The sequence below is a fragment of the Pinus tabuliformis genome, chromosome 1_1 (assembly GCF_031772625.1).
Source record: "Pinus tabuliformis cultivar Carrire ecotype Pingquan chromosome 1_1, CPIR1, whole genome shotgun sequence".
Lineage (NCBI taxonomy): Eukaryota > Viridiplantae > Streptophyta > Pinopsida > Pinales > Pinaceae > Pinus > Pinus tabuliformis.
In genome coordinates, this window is record NC_142297.1 from 788568825 (window position 1) to 788595664 (window position 26840).

Below are 26840 nucleotides of genomic sequence, written 5' to 3' on the forward strand. Positions count from 1 at the left end.
TTGTCTTTGAATGATAAGCAAGGTTCTTTGCCAAGAAAATTGCACTTTGGTTGTCACAGTCTATTCTTATAGCTCGCTGTACTAACCCCATACTTGAACACAATCTCTGCAAACAAACTGCTTCCTTGCTTGCATGAGTGGTTGCCATGTATTCTGCCTCTGTAGTTGATAGTGCCACTACAGATTGTTTCTTACTCATCCAACTGACTGCACCTCCAAATAGGTTAAACACATACTCACTTGTAGATCTTCTCTGATCCAGATCTCCAGCCCAGTCTGCATCAACAAAGCCATGAATATCCAACACTTTGTCCAATCCTGCTCTTCCTTGGTAGCACAAACCATAATCACTAGTGCCACGCAAATACCTGAAAACCCGCTTCACTGTTGTCCAGTGCTCCTTCCCAGGTTTTGACATAAACCTGCTCAATACTCCCACTGCATGTGCAATGTCTGGTCTAGTACAGACCATTGCATACATCAGGCTACCCACTGCACTTGCATATGGAACACGGGACATGTCCTCTTCCTCTTCTTGTGTCTTGGGACACTGTTCAGCAGATAACCTCACACCTACAGGAATAGGAACCTTCACCAGTTTACTATCCTGCATATTAAACCTCTGGAGTATTGTCTCGACATACTTCCTCTGGTTTAACCAAAGCTTCCTCTTTGACCGATCTCTTTTAATTTCCATGCCCAAAACATAGTTTGCAGTAGCAAGATCTTTCATGTCAGATTTGGAGGACAATTGGGTCTTCAAATCCTGGATAATTTCTTTGTCATTTCCAACCAGCAACATATCATCCACATACAAGACCAGATAAATAATACGGTCACCAATTAATTTAAAATACACACAATGATCTGCTTTGCTTCTGGTGAAGCCAAGTCCCCGTATAAATGTATCAAATTTCTGATACCACATCCTTGGTGACTGTTTTAACCCATACAGAGACTTCTTTAACTTGCATAACAGTTCTTTCTTACCCTTCACCGCAAAGCCTTCAGGTTGCTTCATGTAGATTTCCTCTTCCAAATCCACGTGAAGAAATGTTGTTTTCACATCCATCTGTTCTACCCCAAAATCAAAAACAGCAGCAACAGATAAAAGTAATCTAATATAAGTTACCTTGGCAACAGGAGAAAAAATATCACCAAAATCAATTCCCGGCACCTGGGAATAACCTTTTGCTACCAACCGAGCTTTGTATTTCTCCACCTTTCCTTCTGCATTTGTCTTCTTCTTGAACACCCATTTGCTGCCAATGGGTTTCCTTCCAGCCGGCAACTCCACTAGATCCCAAGCCTCATTTTTGTGCAAAGATGCCATTTCATCGACCATGGCCTCTTTCCAGAGTTTTCCATCCTCTGAATCCACTGCTTCCTTCACAGTTCTGGGATCATTATCAGTAATAGACAAAGCAAAATTTGAACTGAAAGCAGATGGACTATACCTTTCTGGCTGCCTTCTTTCTCGAACTGATCTTCTCACAGTCGGAGTTTGTGGCTCTTCATCTTTTGATTCCTCCTCTGCTGCAGAGTCTGATTCTTCCTCCTTTGGCTCAAACTCTATCTTCTCAGGTTCCTTTGGTTGGACTTCATGTTGAATAACATCTTTTACCTCTCTGAACAACACATCTCCGCTGTACACAACCTTCCGTGTGACTGGGTTCCAAAGCTTATAACCCTTTAACCCATCCTTATACCCAATAAAGATGCACTTTTCAGATTTACTATCCAACTTGGTTCGTTTCTCCTTTGGAACATGTACATATGCATCACGATTCACATCCAAATACCCTTAGATGTGAAAGAGAGGGTTTCTTACCAGTCCATACTTCTTGTGGAGTCTTATCCTCCAACGCTGATGAAGGTGATCTGTTGATCAGGTAACATGCAGTATCCACCGCCTCTGCCCAGAATTCCTGTCCTAACCCAGCACCACTGAGCATGCTTCTTGCCCTTTCCATCAACGTCTTGTTCATTCTTTTTGCGACTCCATTTTGCTGAGGTGTATATGGAGTAGTCTTCTGTCGTGCTATACCACACTTCTTACAAAATTCTTCAGATTCCTTGCTGCAAAATTCTCCACCATTATCTGTCCTCAGCACCTTTATCTTCTTCTCTGTCTGATTTTCCACCAGAGCCTTAAATTCTTTAAACCTGTCAAAGACTTCAGATTTCTTCTTAAGAAAATATATCCATGTATTCCTTGAGAAGTCATCTATGAATGATACATAGTACACAGACTTACCCAGTGATGGAACCTTCACAGGTCCAAACACATCACTGTGCACAAGCTCTAATATATGTTTCGTCCTCTTACCACCAGAGGGGAAACTCACCCGATTCTGCTTCGCATATACACAATTTTCACAGAAATCAGCATCCAGAGAGCTATTATTCATACCTTCTACCATACCTTTACCATGAAGTATTCGAAGGCCCTTCTCTCCAATATGTCCAAGCCTTTGATGCCACAACATGGTCTTCTCTCCACAAACCACTAGATTCTCTACTCCATTTTCACGAACCATAGAACTATTGCACCCATCAACAACAGTGCTACCTTGCAGCTTGTACAGAGTTCCAATCCGAACTCCCCGCATTAATATCAGTGCTCCTCGAACCATCTTGCAGGTATCTTTCTCGAACACCGTCTTTACACCTGCATCATCCAACTTGCTTACAGAAATCAGATTTCTGGCGAATGCAGGAATATGTAGAACACCCGGAAGTGTTCTAACCCTTCCACCTTGCAACTTCAACTTTACTTTTCCCCGACCAATGATTCTAGCCTTCCTATCATCTCCAAAGAAGACATCACCACCATCGTATTTCTCATACTCGCAGAACCACTCTCTATGGGGAGTGAAGTGAAAGGATGCACCTGAGTCAATCAACCATGCCTCATGATCTACATGTGTACTTGAAGAAGCCAAGTACACATCCCCACCTTCATCTGAGGTGGTTTTCGCCTCTGCAGAAGGAGCATCATCAGATCCCTTTCCTTTATCAAGAGCTTTAGATTTACAATCCCTTCTGAAGTGCCCTTCCTTTCCGCATTTCCAGCACACCACTTTGTAGGTTTTCCTGGAGATTTAGATCTCCCTCTAGATTTAGATCTCCCACTCGATGACTTATTTTTGTTTCTGTTCTGGGACCGTCCTCGTACAGACAAGGCATCACCATTCTGGTTGTCCATATTTTTCCGTCTCATCTCCTCCGTCAGCAAGGCTGAGACTATTTCATCAAACTGCAAAGCAGTTGCATTGCTACCTATTGCAATAACCAGACTATCCCACGAATCTGGTAGAGAACACAACAGACTGATGCACTTATCTTCATCTGAAATTTTAATATCAACAGATAATAACTGACTTACCACAGTATTAAACGCATTCATATGCTCTGTCACCGAGTCTCCATCTTTCATCCTCAGATTATACAGCTTTTTCCGCAGGAACAGTTTATTCACCAGAGACTTAGATTGGTACAAAGTCCCTAACTTGACCCACAAAGCCTTTGTCGTAGCTTCCCCTGATACATTCAGCAATACTGAATCTGAGACACACAATCGTATTGTGCTCTTTGCCTTCCGATCCAACTTCTTCCATTCTTCATCGGTCACTCCCGATGGTTTAGTACCCGGATCTACCGCGATCCACTGATCTTTATCCACCAACAGATCCTCCATCTTGAGTTTCCACAACTCAAAATTCTGACCATTGAACTTCTCAATCTCTATCTTTCCACTGCTCGCCATCTTCTTTCACCACCAGAATCGATCTCGCAGATCTCCCACTGAACAGGGTCTACCACAGGCCCGAGCGAAACCCCTCAGCAACAAAGGCGTCCCCTTGAAGCCAAAACAGCTCTGATACCAAATGTAGGTTTTAACCCTGTACAGAAATTACCTGCATACGAATTCTTAAACAAAGAAAATAAACAATGCGAGAGCATAACCCATCAAACACATATGCACAGAGATTTTTCCCTGGATCCCAAAACCGGGACTACCAGCTTGATGTTTCATTATGTTCCTTTCAATGTTACAATACATATTTATACATGCCGAAGCATCCAATACCATGGACCGAAAACCATCGCGTCCAATACCATGGACCGAAAACCATCACGTTCAAAAAACATGTGCGAAAATCATGCACAAAACCATAGGTGGGTCCACCCAACCTAACATATGGTCCAAAACCAAAATTTTCCGAGGCGCTGCCCCGGACCCCATAAAGTGGGGTTACGAGTGCCCTTCAAACCCCCTATTAACTACGTGGAAAGAATATAACACAACCCAACATCCAAGGAAAGTAAATTACCCTAACTCTCTTGAACCTTGTACTCAAGTCGAGCCTTTCCTTTGGAAGCCTCTTGGTCATCCTGTACCATATACCTAGAATACCTATTAGGTGACCTATTCACATACTGAGATTCCTCGCATCAGTAAAAATCCATAAAGAGCAAGGGGTTTTGGCTATGGTGACAGTGGGACATCACCCTATTGTTGTCTCTAAGTCTAGTATTAGCCTTGCAAGGTATTCCTCTCCAACGCCTAGTAGATTTTGCATTTTTGACATCATTGTCAAGGATGAAACGAGTCAGTCTCCTTGTAGTTTGAAGCCTTAGCTTTACCCTTCAAAGTGGGAGAATATCTAACGACAAGACAAATCCCCTTTTGGCAACTCTTGAGTCAATTCATACTACATCCCCTAGTAGCTCTTCTGAAGATATTCCTAGAACCATAGCTCCATGAACAAGAGGTGTTGCTAGAACGGTTATGGAGGTGGGTGCTTCTCCTATCAGACTAGCCACACCTCTGGTTAGGAAACTTTTTTCTTGATCCCGCCCCCCATGGCCAACGTGAATAGGTTGTGGATCCTCGCTACCTTTAACCATCGACTTTACTAGGCACCAAGAGGCACCTCATCCCTTACCTAACAGATATCACGAATGGTTACCTAGGATGAATGGAAATGAAACAACCATTATTAAGAGACATACACAATTTCTATTGGGCAATTGGTCCTAGGTATATTGATCTCATGTGGTTATGATGTTGTCCGCCCTCTCTTTTGATGGAGAAGCTAGGGATTGGTACTTTAGCATGCCCCAAGGGAGTGTCACTGAATGAGACACTTTCCATGAGGCTTCCAAGAAAAGGTGGGCAACAAAGCAAGTTGGAGGTATACTAGACAAATTCCTTGCTGCTATGAAAACCAAAAAGGAAACTATTATGGATTTTATTCAGAGATTTGACAACCTCAGGAAAGTCCTTGATAGGTTCAAACCCTTTGATGCCATCATCCTTGATAGGTTCATAAAGGGTCGTCATGGGCACCTATGTCCTCAAAGATAAGAACCCTCAGACCTTGATTGATACAAAGAAAATTGCCATTGAAGTTGAAAAAAACCTTAATGTCGCTCACATAGACATGTTCAACTACCCTAGGGTCAAGGTCGAATCCAAACCTAAGCCTAAATCCCAAGATGACCCTGTTATACAAGCCTTTGCTCAAAAGCTTGATAGATTCACTACTAAAATCACACAAGGGCATAAGGCCCTCATGAATAGGATGACAGTGGTTGAAAGTTCTTGGTCAAACTTTCCTCGAAGAAACCAATTGAATAAGGACAAACCTTTCACTAGGAAAGCCACCAAGGAAGACCATACCACACAACAAAATGTCCCAAACACCCTTGCCCCAACCAACATGGTGGCGGAACATGGAGAGTCATCCTGGTATCTTCCTTCCAAGGATCCCGATGGAATGATCCTTTTGATGAAGAAGAGGAGGAAGATCTGGAGCACTTGAATGTAGTAGATGAGAGTTAAGATCCATGTATTCAACATCCTTCTTGGGAACACTTACCCCCCATTCTAAGCCTAGCAAAAACCAACCCAACATTGATCACGTTGAACATGTGCTAGTTGTGGAGAGTAGTGGGAGATTCAAGGGCCTTCAATATTCTAGGAAAAATAGGGATCAACCCCAAGCAAGTTCTAATGTTGAAAATCCACCTCAAAGAAAGGATACTTCCCATGGACAAATACAAAGCAAACCAAAAATAAAACCCAAGAAACATGAGGTTGAGCTTAATGTTGATATGGAGAATGCCTTGAACAAAGTGATTGTGCTTGTTCCACTTAAAGAAATGGTTAAACTTCCTCCCAAAAAGAGGAAAACTAAGAAGGCCTTGTGTCTTGATGATAAACCGAATGACCCAACCGTCATACTACAAAATATGCATATTGATAAGAAGAATAGGGGTCAGGATCCATTCTTAGTATCCTTTGTAATTAATAATTTGATATTGCACATTTCCATGCCTGATTTAAGGGAATCAACAAATGTCATGGCATTGAAGGTGTTGCATCAATTGGAAATGGAAATTACTAGTCCATATAAGAATGTGCATCTGATTCTATGTTTATTCTTCTTTATGATCTCATCAAAGATGTGAATGTCTCTCAGGCAGCTAACAAGGGACATTAATGTATTGATGGATATTTTTGTCATTAATGTCCCTGATGGTTGGGGGATGCTTTTGTCAAGGAAAAGGTCTGCTTCAATTAGTGGACAATTACAAATGGATTTATCATATACCACAATCCAGACGCCTAATGGGACCCCCTTTGTCCTCTATTGGAAGCCCTAGTTGCCCAAGCATGTTGAAGATCTTGAATCATTCCCTTTACCACCCTCCAACACCAAGAGAATCACTTCCAAAAAGGTTATGAACCATAACCCTCATCATGAGACCCCAAAGTCAGCCCAACCTCTCGCTTCTTAAGAGGGTTGCCAAATTAAAGGATCAAACACGAGGAAAACAATTCCTAAGAAGCAATGGATCCAAAAACCATAGAGGGAATACCAAGTAGGTGATCTCCATTTGATTGGTAGGGACCTCATTCCAATCAAGATCCGTGGAAAAGTGGGTGCAGGTTACTTCTATATTGCTAAACTTGATGGTGAACTTTTACCCTCCACAGTGAAAGGGAGCCACCTCACCCTCTTTAATAGCAAATGACATTCACATGTTATACATGGTAGTGTAGCTGCATCGCATATTGTGTGAGCATCGCTAATAACATTCACATTATGTTTCATGTAGATTAGCCTGCATGTAGAATAGATTTTATTTTCTGTACGGATTTATATTATTGTATAAAACATATAGGTGATACCCTACACGCAGTGCAATGCTCCCAAACAAGTTTTTTGCAATGTACAAGTTATAGGTTTGCAGTCCCAACAATTGTTGGAGTTCTCGTGAACTTCCCGTTCGAGTACATGGATCATGCGCTCTATAGTGATTTCATGTCCTAGTTGGAGCCAGATGTTACCCACCAAAAAGTGGGTGACCCCATAGGTGAAATTATTTCTCCCATCATCTCTTCCAGTCGGTCAAATACCAGCCCTTGCAACCACCACTAGTTAATGATGACGTGCCATTCATATCTCCACCACTTGCATCAACCATATGTCTTCTCACCCACCTCGTAGGAGCACATGAACGAAGGTGGGCTTCCAATCAAAAGGAAATTTATTTATTTTGTAATCAGGGTCTTATGCTTGTTTCTATTTAGACTTTTGGCATGGATTATGGGGTGACTTGGAAGGAGGAGGGGTTTTGACTATGATCTTGTTCCCTCACCTTAAATGGGGGGGGGGGGTTAATCTTTGACCTAGTCTAGTGGGACCTCCTCTAATGGTCCAATGGGTATAGGAGGGGCACTACATCGAGCTAATGTGTCCCATCTATCCTCATTCCATACTTACCACCTTCCATCTTACATTACAAGCCCTATATTCCACCTGCATTATTCAGGTTCAATTAACCATTATTTCTCTAGGATTTGGCACCCATACAGTATACCTGGGTAGGGCCCAGAACTTGGACCTAGGAGGTTCATGCAGCTAAAAGAAAAGAAAAAAGCATGTAATGGCCACAAGAAAAATAAAGAAATAATATCAAAATGCAAAAGATGGCCATCACTTGATCCCCGACCACCATATTTCTCCTAAACATCATAAAAAAAAAACCCTTGCATGTCTCAACCCCTGATGGCCAATGAGTTGCCTCATCATTAAGGGAGTAATAACTATTATACATCATACATAGCAAGCTCTAACCCTTTGAGCTATGAACAGTAATACAATAAAAAATCAAGAAAAAGGAAAAGGCAGGCAGGAGTGATGGAAAAAAAAGGTCGGGTTGGTAACTCATGCATCCATGATTGCTCCCTCCTCACATCTATACACTTAGGGTCTGGATCCCCACCATATTCGTCCTTTTGACAATGGCACATGGCCATGAAGTCTTCTCCCCTCTATTATCATCATTATTCACATAACACCTATTGCTTGAAGGGTGGACTAAGGAAATGTCACTTCCCCTTAGGGGCTGGAAACACCTAATAGGGTTGTCCTTTAACCACTCCACCCTAAGGAAGGAACACAATTGCGAGTTCAAAGCATTCACTTCAATTTCATCCATAAATTTCTTTGCCCTAGTTGTTTTCCCTTGGGTAAACCCTAGTTTGGTGTTGCTTCAACTTAGGAGCTTATTTCAGGGTTTCATGTGCCTTTGTGTTGTTGAAAATCATTGTTGGAAATCCTTTCTCATCACCTTGACCTTCAGCAATCCCAACTCTCAACCTACTAATCAAACCCTAATTCTCATATGCACAAATTTGTCCTCTGCAAGGAAAGTGAATTACCCTAACTCTTTCGAACATTGTAAATAAGTCGAGCCTTTCACTTGGAAGCCTCTTGGTCATCCTATACCATATAACTAAAATACCTATCAAGTGACCTATTCACATACCAAGACTCCTCCCATCAGTGAAAATCCATAAAGAGCAAGCAGTTTTAGCCATCGTGACAATGGGCCATCACCCTATTGTTGTCTCTAGTTCTAGTATTAGCCTTGTAGGGTATCACTCTCCAAGGCCTACTAGATTTTGCAACAGCGCGCATCATGATATAAGGTTGTTCTGAAGCATAAACTCTTCTAATCAACAATGCAAGGTTGACCTCTTACCCCAACAATATAATGTCCTCCTAGTAGATTCCTTGGTTTATTTAATAGTCAAAATCAAATATGAAATTTTGTTTATAACAAAACACTCTTTCAAACATTGTAATTAAGTCGAGCCTTTCACTTGGAAGCCTCTTGGTCATCCTATACCATATACCTAAAATACCTATCAAGTGACCTATTCGCATACCAGGACTCCTCCCATCAATGAAAATCCAAAAAGTGAAAGCAGTTTTAGCTATCATGACAATGGGCCATCGCCCTATTATTGTCTCTAGGTCGAGTATTAGCCTTGTAGAGTATCCCTCTCCAAGGTCAAATAGATTTTGCAACAGCGTGCATCATGATATAAGGTTGTTCTAAAGCATAAACTCTTCTAATCAACAATGCAAGGTTGACCTCTTACCCCAAGAGTGTAATGTCCTCCTAGTAGATTCCTTGGTTTATTTAATAGTCAAAATCAAATATGAGATTTCGTTTATAACAAAAAAATTGTCAACGACCACCTTTCTTACCCCTACTTCATATGTTTCAGACCTTTTCTCTAATTTTGTCATTTTCCACCAATGGCCGAAATCCGCAATTGGAGAAAAGCCGTCCAAATCCACAATACATTAGGAAGAAAATAATTGCTATCACTAAAGAGCCAATTAGTGTCCTCCTCGACTACCAACTTATAAGTGGGCTTGGATTGAACTGAACCATAATTTTTAAATTCTGGGGCATCTTCTTTCAATTCATGGCTTGCCCCGCTCAGTTTTAGAAGTTTCTCATGGACAAACTAGGAAAGAAAATCTTATATTAAGTAAACAAATAAATATTTTGGTTGGATAATGTCCACAATCTAGTCTACAGTTCATACACCTAGACATGTTTATTATTCTTTATGTTGGGTACCCTTCACCTAATCTTATAACAAGTTGGTTCAAATTCCAAGAAGGTTTTGTTGCACCAATACAAATAACAAGACTTTTTATCATCAAGTCAAATACCGTGTGTTATACTCGCTATAAGCAGTTCTATGGACCAAAATGCATTATTCCTACAATGAAAGGAGACAAACTATTTTAAATCAGAGGTAATATTTTCAAGTGCCCTCCTCATGGCAACAAGATTCAAAAGGGCTTGGAACTATCTAATCTATTAGCTGCCCCAGCTCCAATCAAGGTCAAATTAATTTTTTCTTCCAATGCATTTGCAAAGCTTCAGACATTTGTAAGCCATTCCTAAAATGGAAAGGACAGCAAGTCAAGACCAATATTCCATTTAATGATTACACTTATTAACAGGGTCCAATTCTGGCCAAGGACAAGAAACCTTTGGCAGACCTTCTTTGGTTCAATGCCCTAGGACATTTTCAGAAGAGAAATAAGAGTATCAAGGTTTTTACTCCTTCCAAAGTGGTCCTGTATAGAGGTAGAAGATTTAAAAAGGGAGGTCTTGGACAACATTGAGGAATTGATGGCATACACCCTCACCTTCAAGAATGGGATCATGCTCCAATTCTATCCTAGGACAAGAAACCTTTAAGAGAGGTTCTATGGTCTAATGCACCGAGACATTTTCCCAAGAGAATTATGAGTGTCAAGGAATTTTCTGACATCCAAAGTGGTGTTGGATAGAACATCAGGCTAAATTTAACGTAGAAAATTTGAACAGGTGTCTCAGATCACATTAAGGAATTGATTACCTACACCCTCATCTTCAAAAATAGGATTGCTCGTAGTATCAAGTGGGTGGAAGGAATTGGGATGAAATTTTTCCACGCCTTCACCAAAAACACCCCCCCAATGCACATAGATGGTGAGGTAAATTGGATGTTGTTGAGGTGAAGTTGAATCCAGACTGTCTGCTTCACTAAATATGTTAAAGAAAAGTAGTACCCCTTGAAAACACCTAAGCAGCTTAATAAGTCTTTGGGGTAAATGCGCTATGCATAGTCACCACCTTTTCCATGAAGACCCATGATGAAGCCTACTCAACTACAGCATCACCATCCAAAGGTTTGGCCATATCAGCAAAACACATTAGAATCTGCTACATCATTTAAACGAGACTCAATTATCAATTTTGCTTTCTTCATCTCGTAAACCAAGTCAACATATCAAAAGCTGATGGATAAGATACATGTCCCTTGGACAAGCCACTATTGGTTTCCTCTTATCTATCACTCATGTTGATACCCGTGACTCAATTTGCATATCTGATGCAGTTATTATGGATACATGGGATTCTACATTTATTAATAATGCCATCTTAATAGTAATACTTTATTTCAATAGTTTTAATGTGTTTGATGGCTACAGTAGCTAGTGGCCCACTGGTCACAAGCCCCTTTTTCTTATAAATAGATTTATACTCGTGCAATTTTATAAAATTTTGAAAACTACTTTCACCAAAAAACAATATTACCTCATCAACTGCATTATCAAGAAGCTCTGCAATCGCTGCACAAAATAAACAATAAACTTTGGCATCAGTGTGTATATCACCAATTACCTACACAAGGAAAGCAAACTGCAAAGGAGCATTTGCCTCTTACAAATTCATTCAGTAATACCATTCGTTATCCAAAGTGTCTGATGAACAATTATAGCCACCACTCATGAATGATTGCAGAAAATAGGGAAACAATGCAAAAGCAACCAACAGACACCTCCCACAATAATCTTCAAAAACAACGAAATAACAATAGCTTTTGCAAACTAATATTATCGATCACTCTTCCCACCTAATACAAAAGGAATCAAATAGCATATCATAGGAAATAACAGCATGCATTACTCACAAGAAAATTGTTTAGGAAAGGGATTATAATGAGTATCACCATGCTATAGATGAATGTAATCCAAATAGAAAAATAAAATTAGAGGGAGAATAACTAAAATTCATATTGAAAATACTAAAGAACTCATTTTTAATATCATTCTAAACTTCATTTTGAGGATAACAAGTTGAGGTCTAACTGCCAAAATATCATTTAGTTTGAATTCCTTAAGCCTCAAGGAATATGACAAAGATCCATCCCTAACTTATCATTCACTTCAAATCATCATGGAAGAGAGTGTAAATGGCACTAACAAGTGTTATGCAGTCCAACCACATGGATTAGTTCAGCCCACAGTAAGATTTGTTTACAACCTGTTAGCACCTATACTGCAGGAGGGTGTACATGTGTTCCTTGGTCACATGAGTCAGATTTTTGCAGGTTCGCATTTTGATCCTAGCCTTCTTAGGCTGGGATGTCGGTAGAGGCAGATTATAGCATGGGGTGAGAAGTGGTTTATCTGGTTCAGTTCTTTCTTCATAGTCGCATATCTTTGTTGGAAACTGTCTTGTTTATGGTTTCCTTCAATACTTTGATTAACGGTTATGAGGCACCCTCCTGTGTTATGGTGGATGAGGCTCATGGTCAACCTATCCTAACACTCATACATTCGGTGGTCTATTTTCAATGACTTTTAAGTTATGGCTGGGTTTACTAATGAGACTATCATGCAAATTGCAACACTTTTATCAAGACTGCTCCTTGACATCCCAAACTATACCATAGTAAATTGAAGTATTATGAAGTTATGAACCTAAGTTGCACTGAAACGGATACGGGAACGGATACGGATACGGGGTTTGAAACGGATACGACAATTTTTCAAAATATGAGGATACGATACGGCAAGGAAACGGCATGCATATATATATATATTTCATATTACCATTCATCTTTTAGAATCTAGAATCTAGAATCTATATCTAAAAATGCATAGTCATCGTCATGAATTCAACATAAACAAATCATCATCATCAATTCAGCATAAAAATTGTCATCATCATTAGTGATTATTATAACATTCAACATATTATCATCATCATTAATAATGTAATCAGAAATGCAACAACCTTTGTGCTTTCGGGTCCAACTCCTTCAAAGAACGTGTCATGCATGGCAGATGATATCTATCTTCCTTGCATGACAATTAAAAGGCCCATGGGATCATTGGGATATTCCATCAAGACCTATCTGAACATTTCAATCTTCTCAATGTTAGCTTGGTCTTGTGACTATATGCAGGCACAAGATTGGCTAGAGAAGATTTGTTATATTGGAGGGATTTATGAAATCAAAAGCAAAATCAATGACAATTAGGAAAACCTTAACCAAAATGAAAATTAATCGCTCAAATAAATCTCTTTACGAAGACATTCATCAAACCCCTTTATTTGCATTTTTGAACATCTATCTTTTTCTTAGTAAGAATTTTTGATAAATATATGGAGTGTTGTTGTTTCTAAAGATTTAGAAAAGATTTTATGAGACTCTGTTTATAGTGAGTTTATTTGCAAATCTGATTTCTTCATTTTTATTATTTATTTATGGCTATGCAAATTTTCAAGCTTTTTAACATTTTAAGGGTGGATTCTGATCACAATTTTCATGGATCCGTTTTACCGGAAACGGATCCAAAAAAATTTAAATCCCTTGGAAACGTATCCAATTTCAAATCTAAAGTTTCCGATTTTCTGAAACGGCACAAAAACGTTTTTACAGTGTTTCGGACAAGAATCGTATCCGTTTATGTATCGGAAACGGGGATCCGCGTTTCTGGGAAATTCTTCAGGAGTTTCCGGTAACTTAGTTATGAACCCCTTTACCTTCATGTAAAGTTCACTGTGTATACACTTCCCATTTGCATATGCCATAAAGGGGGGGGAATATAATATTATAATAAAATCACAGGGTCTTTTATGTAAAATTCAAAAGCATAAAGTGTACCATTGGGGGGTACTTTAATGAAAAGTTATACGAAGGCATGCTTTATCCCACATGCATAAAAAGGGCACATATGTTGAGGGAGTATTACTATATTATTATGTGTCAAGGTATTTTTCATATGAAGCCGTGGGCTTTCATTGACCACCTTCACACATGTTCAAAGGTCTTGTTAGCACCAAATCTAGCAGCATAATGCAAATCCTCACTAGGCACTCTCAGTCTAGGGCAACAAGGAGATCAGCCACCATTGTCACCTCAGTGGCTTCTCCCCTGTTGTTTTGTGGTTTTAAATTATCCCACTAAGGGAGGCTTCCCCACCAATGCTTAGAGGTTAGATGACTAGGGATCCTAAGCCAAATGGCTCTCTAGGGAGTTTGTAAACTATACACCCTAGAAAGGTCTACAACAAAGAAGGGTTCCAAGTGAGAAAGTGATGATGGATTGGAGACTACCAACAAATCCTAAGAGGCCAGGATGAGGTCTATAGATATTCAAGTTAGTCTTCCCACTAGCCAACCATCAATTGACATTATAAGTTAGCGTTCCAAGAGAATGCAGATTTAAAACAAGCAATACTTTACAACAGCAATGAAAACAGCCTATTCAATATGATCAACAAGGGGCTCTCAAGGGTCTTGAAGGGCATAAACAAGGGATATGTCAACAATATGTTTTTTATTGCTGAAAATGCACAAAACAGCAAATAAGACCTACACGTCAGCCCTAAAAATGGGGATGAAAAAAGCATGAAATGATAGATTTTGCCTTGTTAACATTAATAGATGCAAAACCAAACTTTAGGACAATAACATACAAGTGCAATTTAGCTATATAATGCAGAATTAACCAAACCCAAACCCAAATTTACAAGAAAATTGAGTTGATTGACACACAATCACCAGTGCCTTCAATAAATCGGGCAATGAGGTCAATAGGACAAGGTCAAAAGGCAGAGGACCTTGGGAGAGAGAGTTTGTTTCACCTCCAAACCCTTGTAACTTTTTATTTTAGGAGATTTAAGGTTGAAGGATGCAATCCAGTTCCTTTGATGGATACTTGATGACAAATTTTGCATAATAAGAAACAAGAGTTCATAAATGATACTGCAATTTTTAATTTAATATGGCACAAGATAAATGCTAATTTCAGCAATTACTTCAAAAAGGAAGGAAAATAGCATTAAACTTACACCATTCATGCAAGCATCACTTCATCAATCCAAAGAAAGTCACTCCATGAAAAACATATCCTCCCCAAGACAATTTGTTACCCTAGTTTGCCATTGTGTGACAATGAATCCTCTAATTCGACTCCCCATTACTTATATGAGGGTAACCAAGTTGTATTAGCATAATTTGCAAGTAAAATCCATAAAACATGACTAACAATTTACAAACCAACCCAAAAATAGCTATTCATAATGATAAAACATCATAAATGACTCTTTTCTCCACATATGCAAGAAAGGTAGTTCTCCAACATGACATCACCCTCATAAACTAAGCATCCACATCAACGAAGGTGCCAAGAAAGCTCCAAGAGTGCTTCTCACTCCAAGACATCTCATCAATGTGAAAGGGTGCATCTCAAAGCCACAACTCCTCAACTCATACTTCATAAAAAAGCGATACATCATCACTCAAGTGCTTGTATGGGTTACATGGAAAGGCTAGGGCATGACATCATCATCAAGAAGGTGTCCACAAGCCATCCCAAAGTATCAATTGATCATCATCCTAATCAAGCCTTTGGAACAAGGCAATGCCCATCAAGAAGGTGCATGGCTAGCCTAGGGGCATCTTGGGTCCTCTATGGCACATAATCAATCCTATAAATGTCATGACTACTCCGCTCAATGTTTCAACATTCAAAGGAGTAGAAGGTGCTACACATCCAAGTGAGGGCTCCTCAAGGGTCAACACTCATCTTTGAAGGGGAAACATTGTGGCTGCAAGGTCATAAGAGCTCTCATTTTGGGCTAGACATGTCAAGCCATCCCTCCAAGGATATCCAATGAATCCATGAGAAACAACCCAAGACATACCCTCAAGATCAAGTGAGATCATTAGGTAAAGAAACCATAAGAAGTATCATAGTGGATCGTATTTAATGTTAGGGGCACCAAAATGCTTCCCACAAGCCTTGCCTTCAAATGTTTTTCTTGTCGATGATTTGTAAGCAAGTAACCACACCTATGTTTGGGAATGTCGTGCAATAGCCCTATTACGTGCTTCCAATCCTGAGGGAAAGGATAGTTCCTAAGAAGACGCATCAATCCTAGGAATGGGGAAGACGTCAATACAAAGGTACCAACTGAATGAGTCTCAGCCTCTTGAATGTCATGATGTAAAGAGGAAGCAATCGTGGGGGGCCGAGTGATCCTTTTCCTCAACCTATTTTTACCACCCTTTTCATGTGGCTTTTACTTCAATAAATAAAAAAAAAAAAAAAAAAAAAATCATTCTTACATAACTTCGGTAACTAGCTTGCTTATTACTTTCCAATATCCATTAAGGATATAGCAATTTATTGTTCATCAAGGTAAGGACATTTATAAGTTCCTTTTATTTAGATAGAGGATAATATGCTAGGAACTGGGTGATGGCTAATGAGGGGGTAGAGCTCAAGCTAGGCTTTTGTCCACGCACTTTAAATTGTCCTAGCAATCTTTTGCATTTTACATTTTCTTTCATTTGTGGCTATATATGTGTTTATCTTTCTTTCAATTGCATCAACCTCTTAAGAGCAAAGTTTCCAAGCCATTACTCAAAGATGAGAGGGTGCCAATATCAATGACAAATGACAATCAACCTGAAGAATGGATGTGGATACAAGGGACTAATAGAAAGTGATAAGTATGGATAACCTTGGGCACACTCTATCAATCAATGCCTCTTATTTGTGCCCCTATTAGACAGTGGAAAGAAAAAGGCCTCAAAAAAGGTCACATTGGACTAGGGGCAAAGAGATAACATCCTAGGTGAAGCACAAAAACAATGGTACAAGCAAAAGCAATCAATCATCTAGCTCAACCTATGATTCATATTAGAGTGTTGTTAGCATTAAATGAAAGCACATGAATACGAAAATGGTTAGTGTACCTTATATTAAATGACCCACCTTCATCCAAAATGTATGTTATATGGAAGAAAGCATTGACCGGACATATGTGGAGAGCTTTGTTGAAGGAAATGTAACTAGGTTCGGTCTTCATAAATGTACTTTCAATATTTGTATTTAATCAAGAAAAGAAATATTATTTTTATAATATATGTCAATGAGTTTCTCGCTCATTGAAATAGGTCTAACACTATTTAAATTGCTACAGGTGAGTCAATAGTGAAAAGAAAAAGGTTGAAGACCTTAAGGGCATGTTACACCTTGTATAAATATGTACTAAAGTCAAAGAGAGAACCTCCAAGGAAAGTAAAGTCTCCTCCTATGATAAAGAAGTTCCTTCAAGCATGCAACTCCACTAAAGAACCATCCAAAGCCTACTCTTCAAGTCGGCCTACTAGCAATTGATCAAGTCGGCCTAAAAGGAGGGACAATCCTCTATTTATAGAGGTTGTCCACTCCTCTATAACGCATTCATTCAAGCTCTGAAATTAGCGAAGAGACGAACCGATAAAAGAAGTGAAAGGGAAGTCTATAGGGTCTCTAAGGGCAACAAGGAAGAAGGATATAGAACCGAAGTTAAGGAGATCATTTCTTGAGTAGCTACAGCCACACATGCGAGGTTAAGGAAGGTTGTCTGCGATTATGACAGCAATCACTAACAACTCACCATATCTCATTGTTTAGGGCTCAATCCTAGCCTACAAGACCACTCTCTCAAGTGAAGGATCAAGGAGGAAAAGCGAAGGTAAGAGGGCTATTCTCAGGCCCATTACAATCCCACGTGTGAGGGAAAAGGAGGATGCCTTTACTGTCATAACAGCCCTCCCATTACAGTGATCCAAGTTAGTTGATTGGTGAAGAGAATAAGGAAACCATCATAGGAAAAGGGTCTCATCAAAGTTCTCTTCTCTAGAGCAAGTGCAACAAGGTTTACTAACAAGTTGAAAGAAAAACGAAGTGCTGGAAGGAGAAGGACGAAGTGTCGGGGAACAAAGTGTCGGAAGAAGGAAGTGTCGGGGAACAAAGTGCAAAATGGAGAAAGGGCTTGACTTGTGTTTGGAGGATCTCTTTGTCAAGGGTCTAGGGTTTGGTATTGATCAATAGAAGCTTCAATAAGAGAAATTCGCGAAAGGGTTTTCCTCTAAAGAGAAGAGAGGTTTTGGCCCTGGTAAATAGCCAACATCTTGTGTTCTTGTTTTTATGTTTTGGTAGCAGTTTGATGAAGTACACACATATGCACTAATAAGAAGAAGAAGAAGAATAAGCTAATAAGGAAGAGTAAAAATACTCCTCAAATTGTTATCAAAGTAACGAAGAATCACACTACATTACTTTGCCCTAGATTATTCAACATGGTATCAGAGTGAGGTTAACACATCAAGGAAAGGGAAACTCAAGAACACTCATCAAGGAGAAGCACCTTCAAAGTTGAAGCATCGAGCCTAGAAGTCTCAATCACTTCAAGGACAAGAAGGATCTACAATCCATCATTCATCAAGGAAGTCTACATAGCAAGAAGAAGAGCCTTAAATAAAGGCACCTACAAAGAAGAACAGATTGAAACAAGAACCACATCAAGCTCCAACTCATCAAGCAAGTCCACTTGAAGAAGGCAACTTCAAGTACATCAAGATCCTAGAAAGGCAAGCCATTAAGTCTTCAAGGAGGAAGCAAATCCATTACATCTCAAAATCTATCAAGTAAGTACATGTCCCCTTCTGAATATACATCAATGTCTTTTTGCAAGGAAAGCAATAAATTGGTAGGTACCAATAACTTTCTTGCATGGAAGAAGAGGATTGATCTACTTCTCAAGGAAAATGAACTCCTAGAACATGTCAAAGGGAATATCATTATCCCCCAAGTACAATAAGGATGAGACAACAGCTCAAAGGATTTTGATAGAATCAATCAAAGACTCTCTCATTCCCTATGTCTCCAGATTTGAGACATCGAAAGAAATTTATGACAAGCTAGTAGAGCTATTCTCGGTATCCACAACCGGAGAAGTAATATCTCTGAGGAATGAATTGTACAAGATGAAGATAACAAATGAAGGAATAGCTCCCTACTTCATGAAAATCTCTTAAATGAGAGATCAACTTCAAGAGCTTGGGGAAGTCATGTTTGATAGAGAAATGACAATTGTAGTACTCAATGCTATACCTGAGGATTGGGGCAACTTCAAATCAAGCATATATGCCAAGAAGGAAGCAACCACTCTCAGTGAAATGTGGTCTCTATGTAGGACAGAGGAAACCAGACTTAAGGCAAAAGAAGATGTGGGATCAAAGGAGCAAGCATTTGCTACCATGGTCAAAAGAAAGGGTAAATTTGGCAAGTTTGGTCGACGAAGAACCCAAACAAAGACATGTCCAAAATCCAATTTTTTGCATGCAAGAATATGGACACTACAAAAGGAATTGTCCTAAGCTTAAGAAGGGCAACAACAACAACAAGAAGAGGGAAGAAACTCACAAAACTCAAGCGATGAAAGAAGGAAAGAATCAAAAGAAGGAAGATCCTATGAATCTCCACGATGACTAGGTCAAACTCTTTACCTTTAGACTTCTTTCAAAGTTTTGAGTAGGACAGGAACATGTACGAATAAATTAAAATTGCATGGTTAGAAACATCCTCTAGAATCTAGCATCATGATGTTCTAGATACTCATGAAGATGTAGCATTTATGATAAGAACAAAAATACATGAGTAGAAATATCTTCTATAATATAGGAGCATGGCAGATATAGCTCAAGATATTCATGTAGAAGAAGCATACCTAGTATAGGGTCTCATCCATGATAAAAAGAAAAATTGATCATGATTAAAAATCTTAGAAGACCTCCATCATAAAAAGAAAAGAAAAATTTGCAAGACAAAGGTCTTTAAGATCCTATCATGGAATCTTCAATAGAAGGTTCATGAACCTAAGCAGATGTCCCATTAGGAATCCCATTCATGGGATTCAAGAAAAGGATGATATGCAGGCAAAGCTAAGATGAAAAAGAGCCACACCAAAAGATGATCAAAGGAGAATCGAGATGAGGTATATATGCATCAAAGTTTAGTCATGTTATCACTTATATATTATTGAGTCATGGGATAGTTCTATAACATGATCAAGCATGAAAGAATCTCTCTCACCAAGAACATGCTCAAAGGCATGTAGCACAATGCAATGAAGGTCAACAAAAGAATATGCTCACATAAGGAGTATATGATTGCTGACTAAAAAATAAGAAGAAACACTGACAAGTCCAAAAAGTAAGCGATGAAGGAATGCTCTCACAAGAAGCATTAGATGGTTGACCTATCTATTTGATAAGAAGCAAATGAAGAAAAACAATCACTATCTAACAAGATACTATGAAGATACCTCCCGAAAGAAGGCAAGACAACTCTGATAAAGCAAGAAAGGACCCTTGGCACCTATGAAGGCCTTAGAGATATAATGGGTGCAGATAATTGATTCTACTCTACAAAGATGTCGTGATGAAGAAGCCATCAAACAAAAGAAAAACCAATGTTGAAGCAATATCAGGATGAAGTCATGATGGGCTACTAGGTCAACGAAGCATCCATGAGAACAATATTCCGAAGCATGGACAAGATGACAAAAGAGTAGCCAAGATAACAAGGAAACCTGATGAATGACAAGAAATCCACTTTCCACGAAGGAAGCATGACATGACAAACCAGGGAGGAAAGTGATCGATGGATGGTGCCCTACCTAGAAGAAGTCTGAACAAAGACTTCATGACATCAAAGAAAGGAAGAAGATCAAGCAGCTGAAGGACACCTGAAGAAGAAGTTGTTGATGAATGAAAGAGTCCCTAGTTAAGAGGGAGCTCTGACAGGTCCTTGATCAAGAGGGAGTTTTAACTTTTGACCCCTGATTACAAAGGAGTGACAATTGTGTTTTCCATTTCATGGGTAATGCACTAGACCAGGAGTAACAGTCGTAAGTCTAGAAGGCCATGAATGGGAATGTAGACACAAGATAGACACAACATTCTTGTCTTCACTTGGGAAGAAAGAATGGGAGGATTAGGTAATCATCTGGCATCTGATACTCTTTGAGGATGTGTAGAGCATCCAAGACGAGAGTAGGCAAGAGGACCGGTATTCTTTGAGGGCCGGGAACCCAAGATAAGAATAGTCCTAGAAGGTCATACTCGGAGAACAACCAGGTCAGTATGTACCTTGAGAGACAATGATGAAGGTGTCTATAAATCATTGGTCTCGCAAACATTGTAGCTCATGGTCTTGTAGAGAGATGGAGTTGTTAGTAAAGGCCTTGCACTATGACAATGTTGATGGATATGATGCTATAACAAATGGATTGCTAATCTAGTTTCTCTTATGTGAATTCTTCAAGATTGATAATAGCCAAACACCTTGTAATGTTGTATGAATACCTCCCTAGTTAAGAGAAAGTGTTGAAGGAAATGTAACTAGGTTCGGTATTCATAAATGTACTTTTGATATTTGTATTTAATCAAGAAAAGAAATATTAATTTTATAATATATGTCAATGAGTTTTTTGCTCATTGAAATAGGTCTAGCACTATTTAAAGTGTTATAGGCGAGTCAAATAGTCAAAAGAAAAAGGTTGAAGACCTTAAGGGCATGTTACACCTTGTATAAATATGTACTAAAGTCAAAGAGAGAACCTCCAAGCAAAGTCAAGTCTCCTCCTATGCTAAAGAAGCTCCTTCAAGCATGCAACTCCACTAAAGAACCATCCGAATTCTACTCTTCAAGTCAGCCTACAAGCAGTCAATCAAGTCGGCCTACAAGTCAGCGTAAAAGGAGGGACAGTTCTCTATTTATAGAGGTTGTCCACTCCTCTATAACGCATTCATTCAATCTCTGAAATTAGCGAAGAGACAAGCTAAGAAAAGAAGTGAAAGGGAAGTCTATAGGGTCTCCAAGGGCAGCGAGGAAGAAGGGTATAGAACCGAAGTTAAGGAGATCATTTCTGGAGCAGCTACAACCACACGTGCGAGGTTAAGGAAGGTTGCCTGCAGTTATGACAACAGTCACTAACAGCTCACCATATCTCATTGTTTAGGGCTCAATCCAAGCCTACAAGACCACTCTCTCAAGTGAAGGATCAAGGAGGAAAAGCGAAGGTAAGAGGGTTGTTCTAAGGCCCATTAGAGTCACACATGCGGGGTATAAGGAGGCTGCCTCTACTGTCATAACAGCAATCCCATTACAGTCAACCAAGTTAGTTGATTGGTGAAGAGACGAAGGAAACCATTATAGAAAAAGGGTCTCATCAAATTTCTCTTCTCTAGAGCAAGTGCAACAAGGTTTACTAACAAGTTGAAAGAAAAATGAAGTGTTGGAAGGAGGAGGACGAAGTGTCAGGGAACAAAGTAATAGAAGAAGGAAGTGTTGGGGAACAAGGTGCAGAAAGGAGAAAGGGCTTGACTTGTGCTTGGAGAATCTCTTTGCCAGGGGTCTAGGGTTTGATATTGATCACTAGAAGCTTCAATAAGAGAAATTCACGAAAGGGTTTTCCTCTCAAGAGAAGATACGTTTTGGCCTTAGCAAAGAACCAACATCTTGTGTTCTTGTTTTAATGTTTTGGTGGCAGTTTGATGAAGTACACACATATGCACTAATAAGAAGAAGAACAAGAATAAGCTAATAAAGAAAAGTAAAAATACTCCTCAAATTGTTATCAAGTAACAAAGAATCACACTACACTACTTTTCCCTAGATTATTCAACAAGCTCTAAGGCATAGCTATCTATGGATCATCATAGGTTGATTGGTTGCCAGGCTGATCAATTAAAAGAAAAAATTCTCCTATGGCTTACCTGCTTGGGTAGGTAAAAGGTCAAACTCACCTTGCAGCCATCCTCCCATTTATTGCAATGGTGGGTCAACAACATTAGTTTCTAACTTTATCATATAACAAGGGAGTGTGAAGCCCTATGATATGGCTCAACCTAAGTTTCAATTGCCTATATTTGGTTGGAAGAGGGATCAAACCACAATCTATAGCTTAAAGGAATGGCATATGTTGGGCATGGTACTTGGACTGAACAACAATGGGATTGCCTATACTTGCTAACAATAATAGTATCTCATCATAGCCCACGAACATAGATTGAAAGGGGATTACATTATGAAGACAATGCACACGGATATATATGTATACATGTATAACTTACTAGCTGGAATATTATGCGGAATCTTTATCCACTGACATGATCTTTGAGGGGCCACCCACTTCATGAAACCATGGCATTCTCTATTGTAATAAGTTGACATCCTCATCATATTGAGTTTCCATTCTTGTATCTTCAAGCAATCAATTAAGAGAGCCACTCTCCAAATCAACGTATTCACATAGCACATGGAGGACATGGAACATTAGTGGGTTGCTTACACATTGTTTTACAAGTCAACCGAGTTCTCATTTGCCCACAAAGTAAGGATGATTTGAATTGTTTTCACAAATTCGTTGAGTTGAAGATTAATAGCTAGTGAGTCATAGCAGAACCTAAGCTATGATAAATATGTAATGGCCAACAAATAAAACATGAAAATTATTTACATCAATTAATACCACTAATAATCAACATAAAATCAGATATTCCAGCTGGTTAGTAGATGACTTATGAAACCATGAGAGATGAGGACTTACTTGTAAAACGAGGATTTATCTTACTAGACAAGTTTAGAGACGTTGGAGTATTTGGATACCCCTAACAACAAGAAACATCTTGGGGATGACTCTCCGCCCAATCGTAGCCTCAGTTGCACTAAGTCTTTCTACAATTGGCCACCCCCAAGCCCTCAATCAACTCCCTTAGTTAGTGAATCCTCCTCTCCTATAATTCTTCTCTAGAAAGAATAATGCCTCACATCCTCCTTTTCATCCATTAAATAGAACATTTTGTTCCAAGAATGGAAAGAAAATCTTCATTCACATAATCCATGTGTCATCATGCCAATTTCTATTTTATCTTCTTTTTCCCATTCTGCAAGCACTTGTGTTTATTACTTCTTTAATCTAATGTCACCATACCTTCTATCCTTGACATTATCATGATAAATTTACCTCATTGGTTGATTGATAATATTCCCTTACTAATATGTATCGTCCTTATCTAGACATGATAGTGATCTTTATTATGGAAATACTTTTTTGATTCCACAACTATTTGCTACAGGGTCATTTATTCATGGGATAACTCAACAGTGCTAAGTTATTTCATCTTGATTTTTCATAAATCCAAATCTTCAATCATGTTCTATGATAAGTTGTTGCTTTATGTTTACTTCTTCTACTTGTTTGTGAAATTCCCACTCACTCATCTTAAGTATCAATCTATTACACATTTCAATTCATCCCATCCTTCCAAGTTGGTTCTAATTATGAAGAATTTAATAAGATGTCATCATTAGACTCTACTACAATGATTTTTATATGCCTACTAATGGTTGAAAATCAATGCTTTAGAAACCCTCATTTTTTTCTTAAAAACCTTGCTTCTCTACACTTATATTTTCATCTTCCCACTTTACTAATACGTTACATCCTTCTAGGTGTAAATAGGTATTTTTTTTGATACAAACACTTTATCCTAGTTTTGACTTAATTTGATGTGTAAAGTCATCACCATGCTCTCAAATTGATCAATATTTTCCTCACATATTGATTAAATAATGAGTTGCATATGTTAGGTAAACACATAAAGTGATGCTTAACAATTTCATGGATGATGATCTCGTGGGAGCCCATACTTGCGAGGAAGAATATGTAACACCTTATTGTTTAGGGACAAATTCAATCAACTACTTATATCAATCAGTCCATAAGTGGGTGTGGGACTTCAATGCTTGGGGATGTAACTAGTAAGAACTATAGAGGGAATTGGGTCAGCCTTTCGAGATGCCTAGGGTACGTGAGTACCATTTTGGATGCCTAACTCGGGGCAGATGAGGTTTGAGCCATAGGGCTCTGGTATAGACAAATGGGGATTTAACCCTACTTTCGAAAGTTGGGAAAGAGCACCTGAGAGTACCAGCACTTTCCCTGGTGTTGTGATGTAATTTTCGATGCTTGTTGTGGTCACTTGGGTGGCCTTGTACGAGTTCAATGGAGGTTGTTGAATACGAGAGATGAAATAAATAAATAACTTATAAGTTGAATGATTAAACTTAACTTCGAGACAAAGTTCCTTAAATAGGGGGAGTATGCAATGCCTTGTATTAATAAATCAATAAATAATGATGATGATAATCATAACAATAAAATAATAAACTATAAAAGTGAGAAGATAATTATAGTAAATAAATAAAATTATAAATAATAATGAAAAGATAATAATAGTAAATAAATATTAAAGAGAAGATAATAATAGTAAATGAATAAAATAATGAATAAGGAAGTGAAGATTTGAATAAATAAATAAAAATAAAGTATAAAAATAGTAAGAATAAGTGAATTAATTAAAAAAAAGTAAAACATAATAAAATAAGAAAGAGCCAAATTAAGGAAAAGGCTGAGTTGAGGAAAATTTAAGACAAAAAAATAGAAATTGGCATGATGACACATGGACTATGTACATGAAAATTCTCTTTCCATTTTTGGAACTAATTGTTCTATTTAATGGATGAAAAGGAGGATGTGAGGCATTAGTCTTTCTAGAGGGGAAATCTAAGAGAGAAGGATGCATTGGATAAGAGAGTTTATTGACGGCTTGAGGGTGACCAGTATTGAGAAATCAATACTTATAGGAGTTAGGGTTTGATTCCTCTTTCTTGATAGTTACTTGTGAATTATGTTGACTTCTTTTACTTCTTTAATATTTTATCTTTCATCAAGCAATTACCAAATAATATGTATATGAAGACCACAAGAACAAGAGACACAAGATATAGGCGCTCAATCAGGGCAAAACCCCTTCAAGTAGAAAACCCAGTCCAACTCTTCCACTAGTAGATTCAAATCAAGATAAGACCTCTTAGACCTAGACAAAGACCTCCTCCAACAACCAAGTCAGCCCTTCCTTTCAATAGTTGATCCCGGTCAAAGTCTCCAAGTAACAGCTTCCTAATAGTAGCATCAATCCAGAATTTCGGTCCCCAACAGCAGAACTTTGACCCCCAGCAACATAATTTCGGACCGGTAGTAGACCCAGAATTTTGGCCCCAGAAACTTCGCACATCCAAGAGATTGATAGCCAGAAACTCGAATTACATCTCCCCAGCTTCTTTCGTCCTTCTCCAACTACTTCGTACTCTTTTCTACCTCTCTTCCTTGAAGATCGAACTTGTTATGTGAATTGCCCCAAATAGGTCAAATCGCCTCTTTATATATAGCCTTTTTGTTGGGTCGAATTGCCCTAATGTAGGCCGACTTCATAGGGACGAGGCCAGCTTGGTGTGGAGGTGACAAATGACCTTTTTGACTCAAAAATAATTCTTTTTACATGATACAAAAGCCCAAGAGGGGTCTAATAAAAATGATAATGACTCGAGACAAAACCTAGAAGCCTTCAATGGAGGCTTTGACTTAGAAAACATTGACCCAAGCATGAAACCTATGCTTTAATAAGTCATTTTATTTAATAATAAAATTTCTTTTGACAAGTAAAATTTTGAAGATCGACACTAGTTACATTCTTCAACACTCCCTCTTAACTAGGGATGTATTCATAATTACATACATATAAGAGTACATGGAAGATCTCAAAATGAAATGAACTATGAAGAGTTCTAGCATACTCAGTGCTATAGATTAGATACTTGGCTAGTGTACTCTAATCGAGTGGGACCAAGGTGGACACAAGCTTTAGCCACTCTAGGTACTATCAGGCGTTTAAGCTCTACCACCAACCTAGGGATCTAGATGTGTATC

General features: G+C 38.7%; 1 protein-coding gene across 4 annotated transcripts in view; it reads right to left on the minus strand.

Moving 5' to 3' along the window:
* Positions 1-26840, minus strand: part of LOC149216364 (protein MICRORCHIDIA 1-like) — a 114391-nt gene that overhangs the window by 39802 nt on the left and 47749 nt on the right. For 2 of the 4 annotated variants that reach the window (XM_089392774.1, XM_089392773.1), the window contains exon 6: positions 11473-11507. The exons of the other annotated variants lie outside the window; for them this stretch is intronic. In XM_089392774.1, the coding sequence (XP_089248900.1) occupies positions 11473-11507 (35 nt within the window). The remainder of the gene's footprint in view (positions 1-11472; positions 11508-26840) is intronic. 4 annotated transcript variants of the gene reach the window in all.